The sequence below is a fragment of the Gadus macrocephalus genome, chromosome 19 (genome assembly GCF_031168955.1).
Source record: "Gadus macrocephalus chromosome 19, ASM3116895v1".
Taxonomy (NCBI): Eukaryota; Metazoa; Chordata; class Actinopteri; order Gadiformes; family Gadidae; genus Gadus; species Gadus macrocephalus.
In genome coordinates this window covers 7,241,709-7,259,462 of record NC_082400.1, presented here as the reverse complement: position 1 = coordinate 7,259,462, position 17,754 = coordinate 7,241,709, and the positions used below count along the sequence as shown (strand labels likewise).

General features: G+C 41.5%; 1 protein-coding gene across 1 annotated transcript in view; it reads left to right on the top strand.

Annotated features, from left to right (window-relative positions):
- The window catches only part of LOC132447401 (macrophage mannose receptor 1), a 40,113-nt gene extending 23,014 nt beyond the window's left edge, over positions 1-17,099 (top strand). The window contains exons 45-50 of the mRNA XM_060038115.1: positions 181-358; positions 1,206-1,451; positions 2,297-2,479; positions 16,642-16,695; positions 16,803-16,945; positions 17,022-17,099. Of these exons, the coding sequence (XP_059894098.1) occupies positions 181-358; positions 1,206-1,451; positions 2,297-2,479; positions 16,642-16,695; positions 16,803-16,945; positions 17,022-17,066 (849 nt within the window). The 3' untranslated portion in view covers positions 17,067-17,099. The remainder of the gene's footprint in view (positions 1-180; positions 359-1,205; positions 1,452-2,296; positions 2,480-16,641; positions 16,696-16,802; positions 16,946-17,021) is intronic.
- The last annotated feature ends 655 nt before the right edge of the window (positions 17,100-17,754 follow it).

Here is a 17,754-nt window from a genome sequence, read left to right as displayed (position 1 = left end):
GACACTCACGCTCATACTGGATTTATAAACCATCGTTCAAAGATAAGACGGAGCCCAGAGAGACGCAGACTAAATCAGATGGATAAAATGCGTCAGACATTTCCCAGAGGGCTTTGCAGCACTTCCTGCACGTGGCGACTCGAGTCTCTAAACGGTTGGTTGTTTGTCTGTCTGGTGCAGAGCGACTCGTACACCTGGACGGACGGCTGGCCCGTGTTGTTCACCCGGTGGGGCCCCGGGGAGCCCAGCTTCCGCCCGGGGGAGGGCTGCGTCAGCATGCACTCATCGCTCTACCACGGCACCTGGAACGACACCCGATGTGACGACGCCAAGCCCTACGTCTGCAAGATCTCCTCGGGTACGCCCCCATTGTGACACTACGAGGTTCCCGCTGGTGTCATGGGAAAGAGTTTTTAAGAATTAAGTGCAGCCTTCCAATACACTCAGTGTAATCAGATTTAGTTTTCACAGTGCTTGGAGCTGTAAGTGGTGCTTTTTTTTATTTTTATCGATTGCATTACCTTCTGCCAACCGACTGCATGGAAAACTGATCCAGAATGTATAATCGGGGACCCCTATTGTAATCTACATCTCATAACACTGATTATATTGGACACTCGCACTCAATTATTTAAACTCTTTCCCACTTCCCTAACCAGGAGCTCAGTGTGTTAAATCGGCAAACTGGCACTTTTTAAAAGATGGAGTTGGAGTCGCAACAATTTTCTGAATTTAAAATGGGGTCACGGCCCCATGAAGGGTTAGAACCACTACTGCTAGAATAGATTCATGAACATGCACCCTGATCCACTTATCATTGGCTAATTTAATCTGTCTCTGTGTCCCTCTCTCTATATGTCTCTATGTCTGGCTCTCTCTCTCTCTGTCTCCATCTCTCTGTCTGTCTCTCTGTCTCTGTATCCATGTCTGTCTCTCTCTCTGCATCTGTCTCTCTCTCTCTCTGTATCTATGTCTATCACTCTGTCTCTCTCTATGTCTCTATGTCTCTCTCTGTCTCCATGTCTGTCTCTCTCTCTCTCTGTCTCTATGTCTATCACTCTCTCTCTCTCTCTCTTTCTCTCTCTCTCTCTCTCTCTCTCTCTCTCTCTCTCTCTCTCTCTCTCTCTCTCTCTCTCTCTCTCTCTCTCTCTCTCTCTCTCTCTCTCTCTCTCTCTCTCTCTCTCTCTCTCTCTCTCTCTGTCCAGAACCGCCCCCCCCCACCCCCGCCCCGGGGAACGGTAAGTGCTCTCCGTACTGGAAGCCCTTCGGCCGCCACTGCTACGCGGTGTACAACGGGGACGAGGGCTACTCCTGGCCCGAGGCCCAGCACCTCTGCCAGCTGGGCAAGGCGGAGCTGGTGTCCGTCCACAGCCGCGCAGAGACCCTCTTCCTCAGGCAGCTCAACTTCACCAAACACAACGTGTGGATCGGCCTCTCCAGGGACAGCAACTGTGAGTGACGCCCGGATGGACAGGCTGCCGGCGGGAAAGGGATTTATGTTCTGAGCGCCATTCAAGTTTACAGGAAAATGTTTAAGTTCCACTCGCCCACATTTGAGTGTTAGACTAAATACATGGAAAAATATTAAATTTTTACACACACACACACACACACACACACACACACAATTGGATAGACCTACAACCAATCACAACAACGAAACGTGTGACACACAGCGGTGGCCATCTTGGTTGTTTATGGAAATCCAACATAGTCCTCCTCTGGTCTCATCAAACCCGCCCCATAATAGATCGTCGGGCCAGGTCTTCTGAGATCTGCCTGAACGGGAATAGGGGCCAGACGCATATGCCAGAGCTCTTAAAACACGAGCCTGCAGATTCTTCATCTAATATTCCCTTTAAATAGCGCTGAGGTCCATGCTTAACTCTCAACCCCATGGCGGAAGATCAAAACCTGTGTCTTTCACCCCAGACCCCTCCTACTTCATCCTGCTCCCAGGCGTCCCCTCACGACGAGAGGCGCCTGGAACAGGATGCTCCAGATGATTGTTATTGGCGAGAGTAAGGCGGGACTTTCTGTCATCTCCGTTTAGCGGCAAGAGAGTGGGAGGGACTCCCGGGTGTTGTTTTTGGAGGTGCTTCGTCCAATTATTCCTCCCAAAAAGAAAAGTAGTACACCTAGTCATGTCCCTCGCTCTGAGAACTGTTAACCGGCTCGCAGGAAGTTAGAGAGCTGAAGTTGTGTTGCGGTCGTCCGGTATAGAGCTTCGACCCCTGACCCTCTCCCAGCCTAACGTATCACTCCTGTGTGTTCCCCGACGCTCCGCTACACCAAGTCGGCTGGGCCTGGACGGATAAGACGGGCCTGGGCTACGTCAACTGGGCGGACGGGGAGCCCAACGAGGCCTTCCACCCGGGGGAGGTGGCGGAGGAGAACTGCGTGGAGATGTACCCCGACGGCCGCTGGAACGACAACAACTGCCTGCAGAAGAGAGGCTTCGCCTGCAGACACAGACAACGTGAGCCATTTTCGTTATTTTGAATACTTTATGTTTTTTATATTTATTTATGCTTTTATGGAAAGTGAAGATAGACAGGGAGCCTATCAGATGCTTTAAGGAGAGTGGCGATGACATTTAGCACAGGACCACTGGTGGGAATCGAACCTGGGTCGAAAGATGCCTAGAGCCACCTGAATCCCACCCTAGTACAATAGAACAGGGGTTTTCAATGGGCGGTCTGCGAGCCGAATCAGGCCCCTGGGTTCCATTCCAGTGGTCTCTGGAACGCATTCCATATTTCAATGTGACTTATTATGATAGATATTTTTCTGATAAAAAGAAATTCAATATATGATGGCTATTATGCTATCATAATTAAATCAGTCCAATACCTTATTATTTCTCCTTCAGTTATTATTAAAAGGTTATCCATGGACTGATCAGCGTGTAATTATTGTGACATTCTCTGTATATTATCTCATAAATGAATATTAGCATAAGGTTATGCTACTCATCAAAAATGAGCGGAGAAAACGGCGATAAAAATTAATAAAACAAACACCAGGTTCAGTCATTTTCAGTGGTGGCTGGCGATCCAACATGTTGGTGGGGAACAGTAATAGACAGGGGGCCTCGGGGGCTGAGGTCCCCCCCCCCCCCCCCCCCCATATATATTTTTTTGAATTGAATAGATTTGATTTCCTGTATTCTGGTGCATTTTGGGGATGGCCACTACCTATTTACCTACTTTTCATTCAGATTCATAGCCTACATCCTGACTTGCAGGGCCTGGACAAGCTTACACTGCATCAGACCTACTTCATGGCCATTCCACCAGCCATTGCTATTTGACCCATTGTTGTTATTCTGATATTGAGACAAATCATGATCACTGTCCTATAGCGTCCATTTTTTGTGAGTCTCAATGTCTACTTCAAATGCAGTTAGAAATATGGGACAGTTGCTTTATTTTGTTTACATGATACAAGCCGAAAGACTAAGTTAATGTGTCACTTACTTGCTCCTTTTAAGTATAACATTGCTTGGGGAGTCCAATTCCTCCATAGCCTGGCAAGCCAGACCCATATCGGAAAGATATTGGGTCTGATCTCGTACTGTGGCAGTGTGGGCGGGATAAACGGTTGTCTTTAAAGTTCCCTCTGAACGCAATAGGATAGCGCTACAACCAATCAGAGCAACGAAGAAGGTGTCGTAGTCAGAGCGACGGAAATTTCCATGGGGAAGTGTTGCGAATGGTGGATTGAGAGAATGGAGACCAACGACGAAACTTTTACCTTATCCGGTCGGCAAAACTCCGAATACATCTTTCTTTTCCAGGAAAGACTTCAGTGCAGTTCTTTGTTCATTTCTCAAAGAAAATGATAACTTCAAGTCTTGAAGAGTCGCGGCCAAAAACGAGTCGAAAGAGAGTTGTTCGCCACCAGCAGCAGCAGACATTATTGTTTACCTTTAACACGGAACCGTCGCAGTTCTTTCGTCATTCGGCTCGATACCGCCCCTCACGATCTGATTGGCCTGTCCCATTTTCGGTTTCCAGCAGCGAAAAACGACGACAGAAGGCTAGACCTCCCTGGCTGCAAATTAAATTTGCTGTGGCTAGGGGCGTCTAGATTTCTAGGCTAATTCCTCCTCTGAAAAGGGTGGAAAGTGCTTACAACTCTCTGCTAGTTAGCGATCTATCTCCTCTCTACATGTAGTTGTGGTGCGCGAATGCTGCTGAGGGCAATAGTATCCAGCTGCTGCAGCCCCGGAGAACACCCAGGCGGGACGGAAGTACTGTGGCTGGACGGAAGTTACCTCTGATTATTTTTTTTATAGACAAATAAATTATTTATCGCTTGAATTAACATAACATAGAAATAAAAAAATATTTTGACACGTTAGTAACCATTTTTAGAGCTTAAAACAGGTTTATCGTTATTTAGACAAATACCTCAGGATTTTTTCTTTGCGTTATTAAACTTATTAGACCAAAAAATTTGAATAAAACAATATTATGACATGTCAATCAAATTAACATTTTTGTAAAGTATACCATCATAATTTGATATAAATATACTTTGAAGAATAACCACACCAAAGTTTCCTCACAAAAAAGATATAGCTCTCTCTATGTCTATATATTAAAGATATAGCTTCTTCATGCTGACTGCCATCAGCTCCAACTCACTCAAGAAGGGGAATTCCCCGGGTTAGCATTGGCTTTCGACAGCCGCATCTTTTGATTTGCAGAGTTATAGTATCCTTGCTCTATCTTACTTGAAAAAAACATCGGCAGGATTTGAACAGTGGTGCAGTGGAGAGCACTGTTGGATAGCACTCTGGAGACCAGGGTTCAATTCCTGTTCAATTCCTGTTTAATGTATGTTAATTGACTAAAGGTTAGTCAGTTGTGACTATAGATATAGATCTGTCTAGTAGGTCTATTAAGTCTATAAAGTTTAAGGATATTTCTATCGAACTGATTGATATAGCCTCCGACCACAAATTGATCACAACCTCCGTGGGGAAGTGGAGAGAGCAGTTGGCTGACACTCCTGTGACCGGGGTTCAAGTTCAACTAATGGTCTCTAGTGTTTTTTTCTATATCATGTGAGTTGTAAAGTAAAGTCTAACCGCCATCAACAAAATCGTCAAATCATCAAAACTCAGACGCAGGTTCGAGTCCAAGCTCACAGGGATTAAGAATTTGCTCATTCTTTCTTGCTGAGCCTAGATTCTGTTCACCGCTTAGACCCAGGGTTTAAGTCCCCTGATGGAGTAAGTACCTTAAAGGCACCCAGTGCAACTTTCGAGGCTTAAAAATAAACATTCAATTTCTAGTCTTTTTTACACGTAGTAAGTTTCAATAACTCCATACCATTACATACCGACATTTAAGCAGCAAAGATGAGACGTCGTTGTGTGGTGAGAACTGATACAAAATCGATAACAACAACAATGCCGCCATTTTCTTTATTTTTTGTAACCTACAATAAATAAAGCAGGCTTCCAGTCATTGGAAAAATGGCTTCTCCCCACCGGCGATTGTTGTTGTTTACGATTTTCTATCAGTTCTCACCACACAACGACGTCTCATCTTTGCTCCTTGAATGTCGATATGTAATGGTATGGAGTCATTGAAACTTACTACGTGTAAAAAAGACTAGAAATTGAATGTTTATTTTTCATTGAATGTTTACATAAAGTTGCACTGGGTGCCTTTAATGGACACATCTTATTTCTAGACTGTGTGAATTGTAAAGTCAAGTACAACCTCCAAAACATCCTGATCTGTGTCTTGGTGGTGTGGCGGTAAGGGCTGTGGGTTAACACTCTGTAGACTCAGGTTTGAGTCCCCGCACGCACGGCAAATAAGAATGATGAGCTTTCAGACACTATGTAGGTTCAGGTTCCCAGTGCTGAACCAGGGTTCAAGAGGTACCTTAATGGATACATCTTATTTCTCAATCATGTGAATGGTAAAGTCAAGTATAACCTCCAAACATGATCAGGTAAGTGTCTTGGTGGTGCAGCGGTCAGGGCTGTTGGTTAACGCTCTGTAGACTCAGGTTTGAGTCCCCGCACGCACGGCTAATAAGAATGATGAGCTTTCAGACACTATGTAGGTTCAGGTGCCCTTCTCCGAACCAGGGTTCAAGAGGTAACGTAATGGTTACATCTTATTTCTCTATCATGTGAATGGTAAAGTCAAGTATAACCTCCAAACATGCTCTGGGAAGCGTCTTGGTGGTGAAGCGGTCAGGGCTGTTGGTTAACGGTTAGTTACGTGGCAGAACCCCCCCATCCCCCACCTTCAGAGGGGTTGGGGGGGGTGTTAGGACTAAAAGGGTCTTGCTACTTTTTTGAACATTAATTGAGTTACTCTGTGACTAAATTATTTATGACGACCAATATAAAACGACAGTGTTACCCCTTATGTTTTTTTTCATGACGACCAATAAAAAACGACAGTGTTATGTTACCCCTTATGTTTTTTTTCATGACGACCAATAAAAAACGACAGTGTTACCCCTTATGTTTTTTTTCATGACGACCAATAGTTAGTTAGTTAAGAGTTTATTGTTTATCTTATATTATATTATAATTATTGTTTACTGTTTACTTTTTATTTTACTTTTTATAGTTATCTAAGAGTGTATTGTTTATCTTATATTGTATATAATTTAATATTGTGTTGTGTTTCTTTCTGTAAGCTACTGGACAATCAATTTCCTTGAGGGAGTCATCCCAAAAGGATCAATAAAGCATTAATTTAGTTACTCTGTGACTAAATTATTTATGACGACCAATATAAAACGACAGTGTTACCCCTTATGTTTTTTTTCATGACGACCAATAAAAAACGACAGTGTTACCCCTTATGTTTTTTTTCATGACGACCAATAAAAAACAACAGTGTTACCCCTTATGTTTTTTTTCATGACGACCAATAAAAAACAACAGTGGCTTATGGTGGCTTATGTTTTTTTTCATGACCACCAATAAAAAACGACAGTGTTACCCCTTATGTTTTTTTTCATGACGACCAATAAAAAACGACAGTGTTACCCCTTATGTTTTTTTTCATGACGACGAATATAAAACGACAGTGTTACCCCCTATGTTTTTTTTCATGACGACCAATAAAAAACGACAGTGTTACCCCTTATGTTTTTTTTCATGACGACCAATAAAAAACGACAGTGTTACCCCCTGTGTTTTTTTTCATGACGACCAATAAAAAACGACAGTGTTACCCCTTATGTTTTTTTTCATGACGACCAATAAAAAACGACAGTGTTACCCCTTATGTTTTTTTTCATGACGACCAATAAAAAACGACAGTGTTACCCCCTATGTTTTTTTTCATGACGACCAATAAAAAACGACAGTGTTACCCCTTATGTTTTTTTTCATGACGACCAATAAAAAACGACAGTGTTACCCCTTATGTTTTTTTTCATGACGACGAATATAAAACAACAGTGTTACCCCTTATGTTTTTTTTCATGACGACCAATAAAAAACAACAGTTTTTTATTGGTCGTCATGTTTTTTTTCATGACGACCAATAAAAAACGACAGTGTTACCCCTTATGTTTTTTTTCATGACGACCAATAAAAAACAACAGTGTTACCCCTTATGTTTTTTTTCATGACGACGAATATAAAACGACAGTGTTACCCCTTATGTTTTTTTTCATGACGACCAATAAAAAACGACAGTGTTACCCCCTATGTTTTTTTTCATGACGACCAATAAAAAACAACAGTGTTACCCCTTATGTTTTTTTTCATGACGACGAATATAAAACGACAGTGTTACCCCTTATGTTTTTTTTCATGACGACCAATAAAAAACAACAGTGTTACCCCTTATGTTTTTTTTCATGACGACGAATATAAAACAACAGTGTTACCCCTTATGTTTTTTTTCATGACGACCAATAAAAAACAACAGTTTTTTATTGGTCGTCATGTTTTTTTTCATGATGACCAATAAAAAACAACAGTGTTACCCCTTATGTTTTTTTTCATGACGACCAATAAAAAACAACAGTGTTACCCCTTATGTTTTTTTTCATGACGACCAATAAAAAACGACAGTGTTACCCCTTATGTTTTTTTTCATGACGACCAATAAAAAACAACAGTGTTACCCCTTATGTTTTTTTTCATGACGACGAATATAAAAGACAGTGTTACCCCTTATGTTTTTTTTCATGACGACGAATATAAAACAGTGTTACCCCTTATGTTTTTTTTCATGACGACCAATAAAAAACAAGTTTTTTATTGGTCGTCATGTTTTTTTTCATGACGACGAATATAAAACAACAGTGTTACCCCTTATGTTTTTTTTCATGACGACGAATATAAAACAACAGTGTTACCCCTTATATTTTTTTTCATGACGACCAATAAAAAACAACAGTGTTACCCCTTATGTTTTTTTTCATGACGACCAATAAAAAACAACAGTGTTACCCCTTATGTTTTTTTTCATGACGACCAATAAAAAACAACAGTGTTACCCCTTATGTTTTTTTTCATGACGACGAATATAAAACGACAGTGTTACCCCTTATGTTTTTTTTCATGACGACGAATATAAAACAACAGTGTTACCCCTTATGTTTTTTTTCATGACGACCAATAAAAAACAACAGTTTTTTATTGGTCGTCATGTTTTTTTTCATGACGACCAATAAAAAACAACGGTGTTACCCCCTATGTTTTTTTTCATGACGACCAATAAAAAACAACAGTGGCTTATGGTGGCTTATGTTTTTTTTCATGACCACCATGACCATCGATTTTTGTGTTTACAAAGACGACAGCATTCCTGGAAAGGCATGTGTGGCCCATGCAATTGCTGCACATATTTCTTGGAACGACACCAGGCCTTATGTTTTTTTTCATGACGACCAATAAAAAACAACAGTGTTACCCCTTCTGTTTTTTTTCATGACGACCAATAAAAAACAACAGTGTTACCCCTTATGTTTTTTTTCATGACGACGAATATAAAACGACAGTGTTACCCCTTATGTTTTTTTTCATGACGACGAATATAAAACAACAGTGTTACCCCTTATGTTTTTTTTCATGACGACCAATAAAAAACAACAGTGTTACCCCTTATGTTTTTTTTCATGACGACGAATATAAAACGACAGTGTTACCCCTTATGTTTTTTTTCATGACGACCAATAAAAAACAACAGTTTTTTATTGGTCGTCATGTTTTTTTTCATGACGACCAATAAAAAACAACAGTGTTACCCCTTATGTTTTTTTTCATGACGACGAATATAAAACGACAGTGTTACCCCTTATGTTTTTTTTCATGACGACCAATAAAAAACAACAGTGTTACCCCTTATATATTTTTTCATGACGACCAATAAAAAACAACAGTGTTACCCCTTATGTTTTTTTTCATGACGACCAATAAAAAACAACAGTGTTACCCCTTATGTTTTTTTTCATGACGACCAATAAAAAACAACAGTGTTACCCCTTATGTTTTTTTTCATGACGACCAATAAAAAACAACAGTGTTACCCCTTATGTTTTTTTTCATGACGACGAATATAAAACAACAGTGTTACCCCTTATGTTTTTTTTCATGACGACCAATAAAAAACAACAGTTTTTTATTGGTCGTCATGTTTTTTTTCATGATGACCAATAAAAAACAACAGTGTTACCCCTTATGTTTTTTTTCATGACGACCAATAAAAAACAACAGTGTTACCCCTTATGTTTTTTTTCATGACGACCAATAAAAAACGACAGTGTTACCCCTTATGTTTTTTTTCATGACGACCAATAAAAAACAACAGTGTTACCCCTTATGTTTTTTTTCATGACGACGAATATAAAAGACAGTGTTACCCCTTATGTTTTTTTTCATGACGACGAATATAAAACAGTGTTACCCCTTATGTTTTTTTTCATGACGACCAATAAAAAACAAGTTTTTTATTGGTCGTCATGTTTTTTTTCATGACGACGAATATAAAACAACAGTGTTACCCCTTATGTTTTTTTTCATGACGACGAATATAAAACAACAGTGTTACCCCTTATATTTTTTTTCATGACGACCAATAAAAAACAACAGTGTTACCCCTTATGTTTTTTTTCATGACGACCAATAAAAAACAACAGTGTTACCCCTTATGTTTTTTTTCATGACGACCAATAAAAAACAACAGTGTTACCCCTTATGTTTTTTTTCATGACGACGAATATAAAACGACAGTGTTACCCCTTATGTTTTTTTTCATGACGACGAATATAAAACAACAGTGTTACCCCTTATGTTTTTTTTCATGACGACCAATAAAAAACAACAGTTTTTTATTGGTCGTCATGTTTTTTTTCATGACGACCAATAAAAAACAACAGTGTTACCCCCTATGTTTTTTTTCATGACGACCAATAAAAAACAACAGTGGCTTATGGTGGCTTATGTTTTTTTTCATGACCACCATGACCATCGATTTTTGTGTTTACAAAGACGACAGCATTCCTGGAAAGGCATGTGTGGCCCATGCAATTGCTGCACATATTTCTTGGAACGACACCAGGCCTTATGTTTTTTTTCATGACGACCAATAAAAAACAACAGTGTTACCCCTTCTGTTTTTTTTCATGACGACCAATAAAAAACAACAGTGTTACCCCTTATGTTTTTTTTCATGACGACGAATATAAAACGACAGTGTTACCCCTTATGTTTTTTTTCATGACGACGAATATAAAACAACAGTGTTACCCCTTATGTTTTTTTTCATGACGACCAATAAAAAACAACAGTGTTACCCCTTATGTTTTTTTTCATGACGACGAATATAAAACGACAGTGTTACCCCTTATGTTTTTTTTCATGACGACCAATAAAAAACAACAGTTTTTTATTGGTCGTCATGTTTTTTTTCATGACGACCAATAAAAAACAACAGTGTTACCCCTTATGTTTTTTTTCATGACGACGAATATAAAACGACAGTCAAAAAAGTAGCATGTCCTTACCCACCCCCCCCACCACCTCTGAAGGTGGTGGGTGGGGGGGTTCTGCCACACTTGATGGGGGGTACTCCCTTCTTGATGGCCGTGTGAGCGGGGACTCGAACCTTAGTCTACAGAGCGTTAACTAACCGTTAACCACCAGCCCTGACCGCTGCACCACCAAGACGCTTTCTAGATCATGTTTGGAGGTTATACTTGACTTTACCATTTACATGATAGAGAGATAAGATGTAGCCATTAAGGTACCTCTGGTGGCTGTGTGAGCGGGGACTCGAACCTTAGTCTACAGAGCGTTAACCAACCGTTAACCACCAGCCCTGACCGCTTAACCACCCAGACGCTTACAAGATCATGTTTGGAGGTTATACTTGACTTTACCATTCACATGATTGAGAAATAAGATGGAGCCTTTAACGTACCTCTGGTGGCCGTGTGAGCGGGGACTCGAACCTTAGTCTACTGAGCATTAACCAACAGCCCTGACCGCTTCACCACCAAGACGGTTACCATAGCATGTTTGGAGGTTATACTTGACTTTACCATTCACATGATAGAGAAATAAGATAAATCCATTATGGTACCTCTGGTGGCCGTGTGAGCAGGGACACGAACCTTAGTCTACTGAGCATTAACCAACAGCCCTGACCGCTTCACCACCAAGACGCTTACCATAGCATGTTTGGAGGTTATACTTGACTTTACCATTCACATGATAGAGAAATAAGATGTATCCATTAAGGTACCTCTTGAACGCTGGTTCTGAGCAGTGCACCTGAACCTACATAGTGTCTGAAAGGTCTTCATTCTTATTAGCCGTGCGTGCGGGGACTCAAACCTGAGTCTACAGAGCGTTAACCAACAGCCCTGACCGTTGCACCACCAAGACACTAACCAGATCATGTTTGGAGGTTATACTTGACTTTACCATTTACATGATAGAGAAATAAGATGTAACCATTACAGTACCTCTTGAACCCTGGTTTGGAGCAGGGCACCTGAACCTACATAGTGTCTGAAAGCTCAACATTATTATTAGCCGTGCGTGCGGGGACTCGAACCTGCACCTGCAGAGTGTTAACCCACAGCCCTTACCACCACACCACCAAGACACAGATCAGGATGTTTTGGAGGTTGTACTTGACTTTACAATTCACACAGTCTAGAAATAAGAGGGGTTAGGGTTTATGGTGGCTTATGTTTTTTTTCATGACCACCATGACCATCGATTTTTGTGTTTACAAAGACGACAGCATTCCTGGAAAGGCATGTGTGGCCCATGCAATTGCTCCACATATTTCTTGGAACGACACCAGGCCTTATGTTTTTTTTCATGACGACGAATATAAAACGACAGTGTTACCCCTTATGTTTTTTTTCATGACGACGAATATAAAATAACAGTGTTACCCCTTATGTTTTTTTTCATGACGACCAATAAAAAACAACAGTGTTACCCCTTATGTTTTTTTTCATGACGACGAATATAAAACGACAGTGTTACCCCTTATGTTTTTTTTCATGACGACCAATAAAAAACAACAGTTTTTTATTGGTCGTCATGTTTTTTTTCATGACGACCAATAAAAAACAACAGTGTTACCCCTTATGTTTTTTTTCATGACGACGAATATAAAACGACAGTCAAAAAAGTAGCATGTCCTTACCCACCCCCCCCACCACCTCTGAAGGTGGTGGGTGGGGGGGTTCTGCCACACTTGATGGGGGGTACTCCCTTCTTGATGGCCGTGTGAGCGGGGACTCGAACCTTAGTCTACAGAGCGTTAACTAACCGTTAACCACCAGCCCTGACCGCTGCACCACCAAGACGCTTTCTAGATCATGTTTGGAGGTTATACTTGACTTTACCATTTACATGATAGAGAGATAAGATGTAGCCATTAAGGTACCTCTGGTGGCTGTGTGAGCGGGGACTCGAACCTTAGTCTACAGAGCGTTAACCAACCGTTAACCACCAGCCCTGACCGCTTAACCACCCAGACGCTTACAAGATCATGTTTGGAGGTTATACTTGACTTTACCATTCACATGATTGAGAAATAAGATGGAGCCTTTAACGTACCTCTGGTGGCCGTGTGAGCGGGGACTCGAACCTTAGTCTACTGAGCATTAACCAACAGCCCTGACCGCTTCACCACCAAGACGGTTACCATAGCATGTTTGGAGGTTATACTTGACTTTACCATTCACATGATAGAGAAATAAGATAAATCCATTATGGTACCTCTGGTGGCCGTGTGAGCAGGGACACGAACCTTAGTCTACTGAGCATTAACCAACAGCCCTGACCGCTTCACCACCAAGACGCTTACCATAGCATGTTTGGAGGTTATACTTGACTTTACCATTCACATGATAGAGAAATAAGATGTATCCATTAAGGTACCTCTTGAACGCTGGTTCTGAGCAGTGCACCTGAACCTACATAGTGTCTGAAAGGTCTTCATTCTTATTAGCCGTGCGTGCGGGGACTCAAACCTGAGTCTACAGAGCGTTAACCAACAGCCCTGACCGTTGCACCACCAAGACACTAACCAGATCATGTTTGGAGGTTATACTTGACTTTACCATTTACATGATAGAGAAATAAGATGTAACCATTACAGTACCTCTTGAACCCTGGTTTGGAGCAGGGCACCTGAACCTACATAGTGTCTGAAAGCTCAACATTATTATTAGCCGTGCGTGCGGGGACTCGAACCTGCACCTGCAGAGTGTTAACCCACAGCCCTTACCACCACACCACCAAGACACAGATCAGGATGTTTTGGAGGTTGTACTTGACTTTACAATTCACACAGTCTAGAAATAAGAGGGGTTAGGGTTTATGGTGGCTTATGTTTTTTTTCATGACCACCATGACCATCGATTTTTGTGTTTACAAAGACGACAGCATTCCTGGAAAGGCATGTGTGGCCCATGCAATTGCTCCACATATTTCTTGGAACGACACCAGGCCTTATGTTTTTTTTCATGACGACGAATATAAAACGACAGTGTTACCCCTTATGTTTTTTTTCATGACGACGAATATAAAATAACAGTGTTACCCCTTATGTTTTTTTTCATGACGACCAATAAAAAACAACAGTGTTACCCCTTATGTTTTTTTTCATGACGACGAATATAAAACGACAGTGTTACCCCTTATGTTTTTTTTCATGACGACCAATAAAAAACAACAGTTTTTTATTGGTCGTCATGTTTTTTTTCATGACGACCAATAAAAAACAACAGTGTTACCCCTTATGTTTTTTTTCATGACGACGAATATAAAACGACAGTCAAAAAAGTAGCATGTCCTTACCCACCCCCCCCACCACCTCTGAAGGTGGTGGGTGGGGGGGTTCTGCCACACTTGATGGGGGGTACTCCCTTCTTGATGGCCGTGTGAGCGGGGACTCGAACCTTAGTCTACAGAGCGTTAACTAACCGTTAACCACCAGCCCTGACCGCTGCACCACCAAGACGCTTTCTAGATCAGGTTTGGAGGTTATACTTGACTTTACCATTTACATGATAGAGAGATAAGATGTAGCCATTAAGGTACCTCTGGTGGCTGTGTGAGCGGGGACTCGAACCTTAGTCTACAGAGCGTTAACCAACCGTTAACCACCAGCCCTGACCGCTTAACCACCCAGACGCTTACAAGATCATGTTTGGAGGTTATACTTGACTTTACCATTCACATGATTGAGAAATAAGATGGAGCCTTTAACGTACCTCTGGTGGCCGTGTGAGCGGGGACTCGAACCTTAGTCTACTGAGCATTAACCAACAGCCCTGACCGCTTCACCACCAAGACGGTTACCATAGCATGTTTGGAGGTTATACTTGACTTTACCATTCACATGATAGAGAAATAAGATAAATCCATTATGGTACCTCTGGTGGCCGTGTGAGCAGGGACACGAACCTTAGTCTACTGAGCATTAACCAACAGCCCTGACCGCTTCACCACCAAGACGCTTACCATAGCATGTTTGGAGGTTATACTTGACTTTACCATTCACATGATAGAGAAATAAGATGTATCCATTAAGGTACCTCTTGAACGCTGGTTCTGAGCAGTGCACCTGAACCTACATAGTGTCTGAAAGGTCTTCATTCTTATTAGCCGTGCGTGCGGGGACTCAAACCTGAGTCTACAGAGCGTTAACCAACAGCCCTGACCGTTGCACCACCAAGACACTAACCAGATCATGTTTGGAGGTTATACTTGACTTTACCATTTACATGATAGAGAAATAAGATGTAACCATTACAGTACCTCTTGAACCCTGGTTTGGAGCAGGGCACCTGAACCTACATAGTGTCTGAAAGCTCAACATTATTATTAGCCGTGCGTGCGGGGACTCGAACCTGCACCTGCAGAGTGTTAACCCACAGCCCTTACCACCACACCACCAAGACACAGATCAGGATGTTTTGGAGGTTGTACTTGACTTTACAATTCACACAGTCTAGAAATAAGAGGGGTCCATTGAGGTACTTACTCCATCAGGGGACTTAAACCCTGGGTCTAAGGATCACCTCAGAAAATCTATAGTTTCAAGAGTTTATATGTCTGCATATTTAATGAGATATTGCCTAATTTCCATATTTTATTTTATGTTTTAGACAAAGTGTAATACAAAAAGTATTTATGTTAGTATGAAGATTAATCTGCTGGAAATGTATGAAGATATCTATAAAGGAAAAAAAAAGTCCCATTCCCTTGTGTGATACTAGTGTCACCTATTGTGGTCAATTTTAGCACCAGGTCCAGCAAGAAAAGATTCAGAATGTCCTGTCTTGGTAGCCCACTCGCCCCCACGACAAGAATTATGTGGGAACATATAAGACTGGAAAAACATAAATAGACTGAAGAGCACAAGACGGCGTTTTACCTCTAATTTTTCCTCCAGACTAAGGGTCTCAAATCTGTGCTCCAATAGATGATCTACCACATTCATGTTGAGGATTCGTTTTCGTTTGTGTGCCTCCGGCATGTTTGTTAGCAAAGTTATCCTTCTCTTCTTCGCTACTGGACTTCTTGCGCTCGCCACGTGAGGTGAGGTGGGAGGTCACTCGAGTCATGACTAATCACGTTCCTCACCCTACATCCAATGAACTGTGAAAAACGAAATTACGCTGTAGTGGAACGAACCATAAATGTCCATGGCGGTCCCGGCTAGCCCCACCAGGAGGTAAAATAACCTCCGTCCACTTCAACAGAGAAACACTCTGAGCATGCTCATTTTAATGTTTCAAGTCCAATACACATTGGACTGGTCGGGCTAGAGCATGGGCTAGAGCCCCTCTTGCCCCTCCAGACGAACTCAGCCGGAAGAAGCAAGAAGAAGACTAAAAATTAAATAAAAGCGCCCAATTTATTATTTTGTAGTACTTTCTGGGGAGATAATTTTTGATATATATATATTATATTTGTATATATATATTTTTCATTTTCATTTTCTTCTTGTGAGAGTAGGTGGGGCTGAGCCCCACTTGCCCCTAATGACCAGTCGCCACTGGTCATTTTACAAACGTGCCCCCCTTCCTCATCTAACTGAAAACCAGAATGTAATGTGAATCAGAATGTGTTCAACATGTGTTCTTTGTTGGTTTCCTCAACAGATGGAGAAGACGGAGGAGATTCCACCAAAACCCCCATCCCTCCCGCTACTGCACGTAAGTTTTCCCTAAATGCAAAAACGTTTTTCCGTTTCAAGGTAGAAGCATCGCTGTTGGCATGGCAACCATTCACCTTCCCCCCACCCTGTTCCCTCTTCGTGCAGTGGCTGGTCAAATAATCGGGGGAATCGTTGGGGCCTCCGCGTTGATCGCCCTGATAGCCATGGCCGTGTACTCCGTCAAAGTCCGCAGAGTTCGGTTGAACGTGCGGCTGCCGACGACAACAGCGCGGGACAAAGTCGATGTGGTAAGTTTAAGCGGCTGTGACGTAAAGCCAAAAAGATAAGCACAGTGACTCACTCAGTGTCGTCCTTATTTTACAGCCGGCCTTTACCAACCCAAACTTCGCAGACGAATCAGAATCATAAACGAGGCTAATTGCTTTTTAATGAGCCAGTGAATTTTTTTTTTTGTTAATGTACCAAATCAGTAATTAGTGTGTTTGAAAGCACCTTACTTTTTTTTTCTAGGAGATTCATTTGTAGTGTTGTAAATATTGTAAAACTGGATAATAAAACAAAGATAAAAGTTGTCAGGGTGGGGTTTTCTTTAATGGCCCACACAGCGCTATGTATGACCACTACACTGTAAGCCATACACAGCACTCAGTCCTATATGGAGGTAGTAAAAAAACCTAGAGGGCTAGACCCTGACTGTTCTGTAGTTTGCCTTCGTCTGACGCCTTTCTACCCACTAAAGCAAACCGTTGAGTTGTCCTGGATCACAGCCTGTGAGGGAGAGATTAGATGGCAGATTTCTTTGTTTTTGTTTTGCAATCTTTAATTCATCACTGTACATTGCAACCCATTAACATTATTCACAAAACAAAAGCATCCAAGGTCAAAACATGTTGCCCCTGCAAATCATAGCGTTGATAAGAAAGGATATATTTTTTTATACAAATGATTATGTTGGCCATGGGAGACTTGGTTATTCATGTCTTCATGATAGAAATACAAACCCTTAAGCCAATGTCCCTAGTGTATTTGTTTGTTTTGTCAGTTGCAATACTTTCATCATCTTACTATAGGCACTACCTGCCAGCAGTCTATCAAT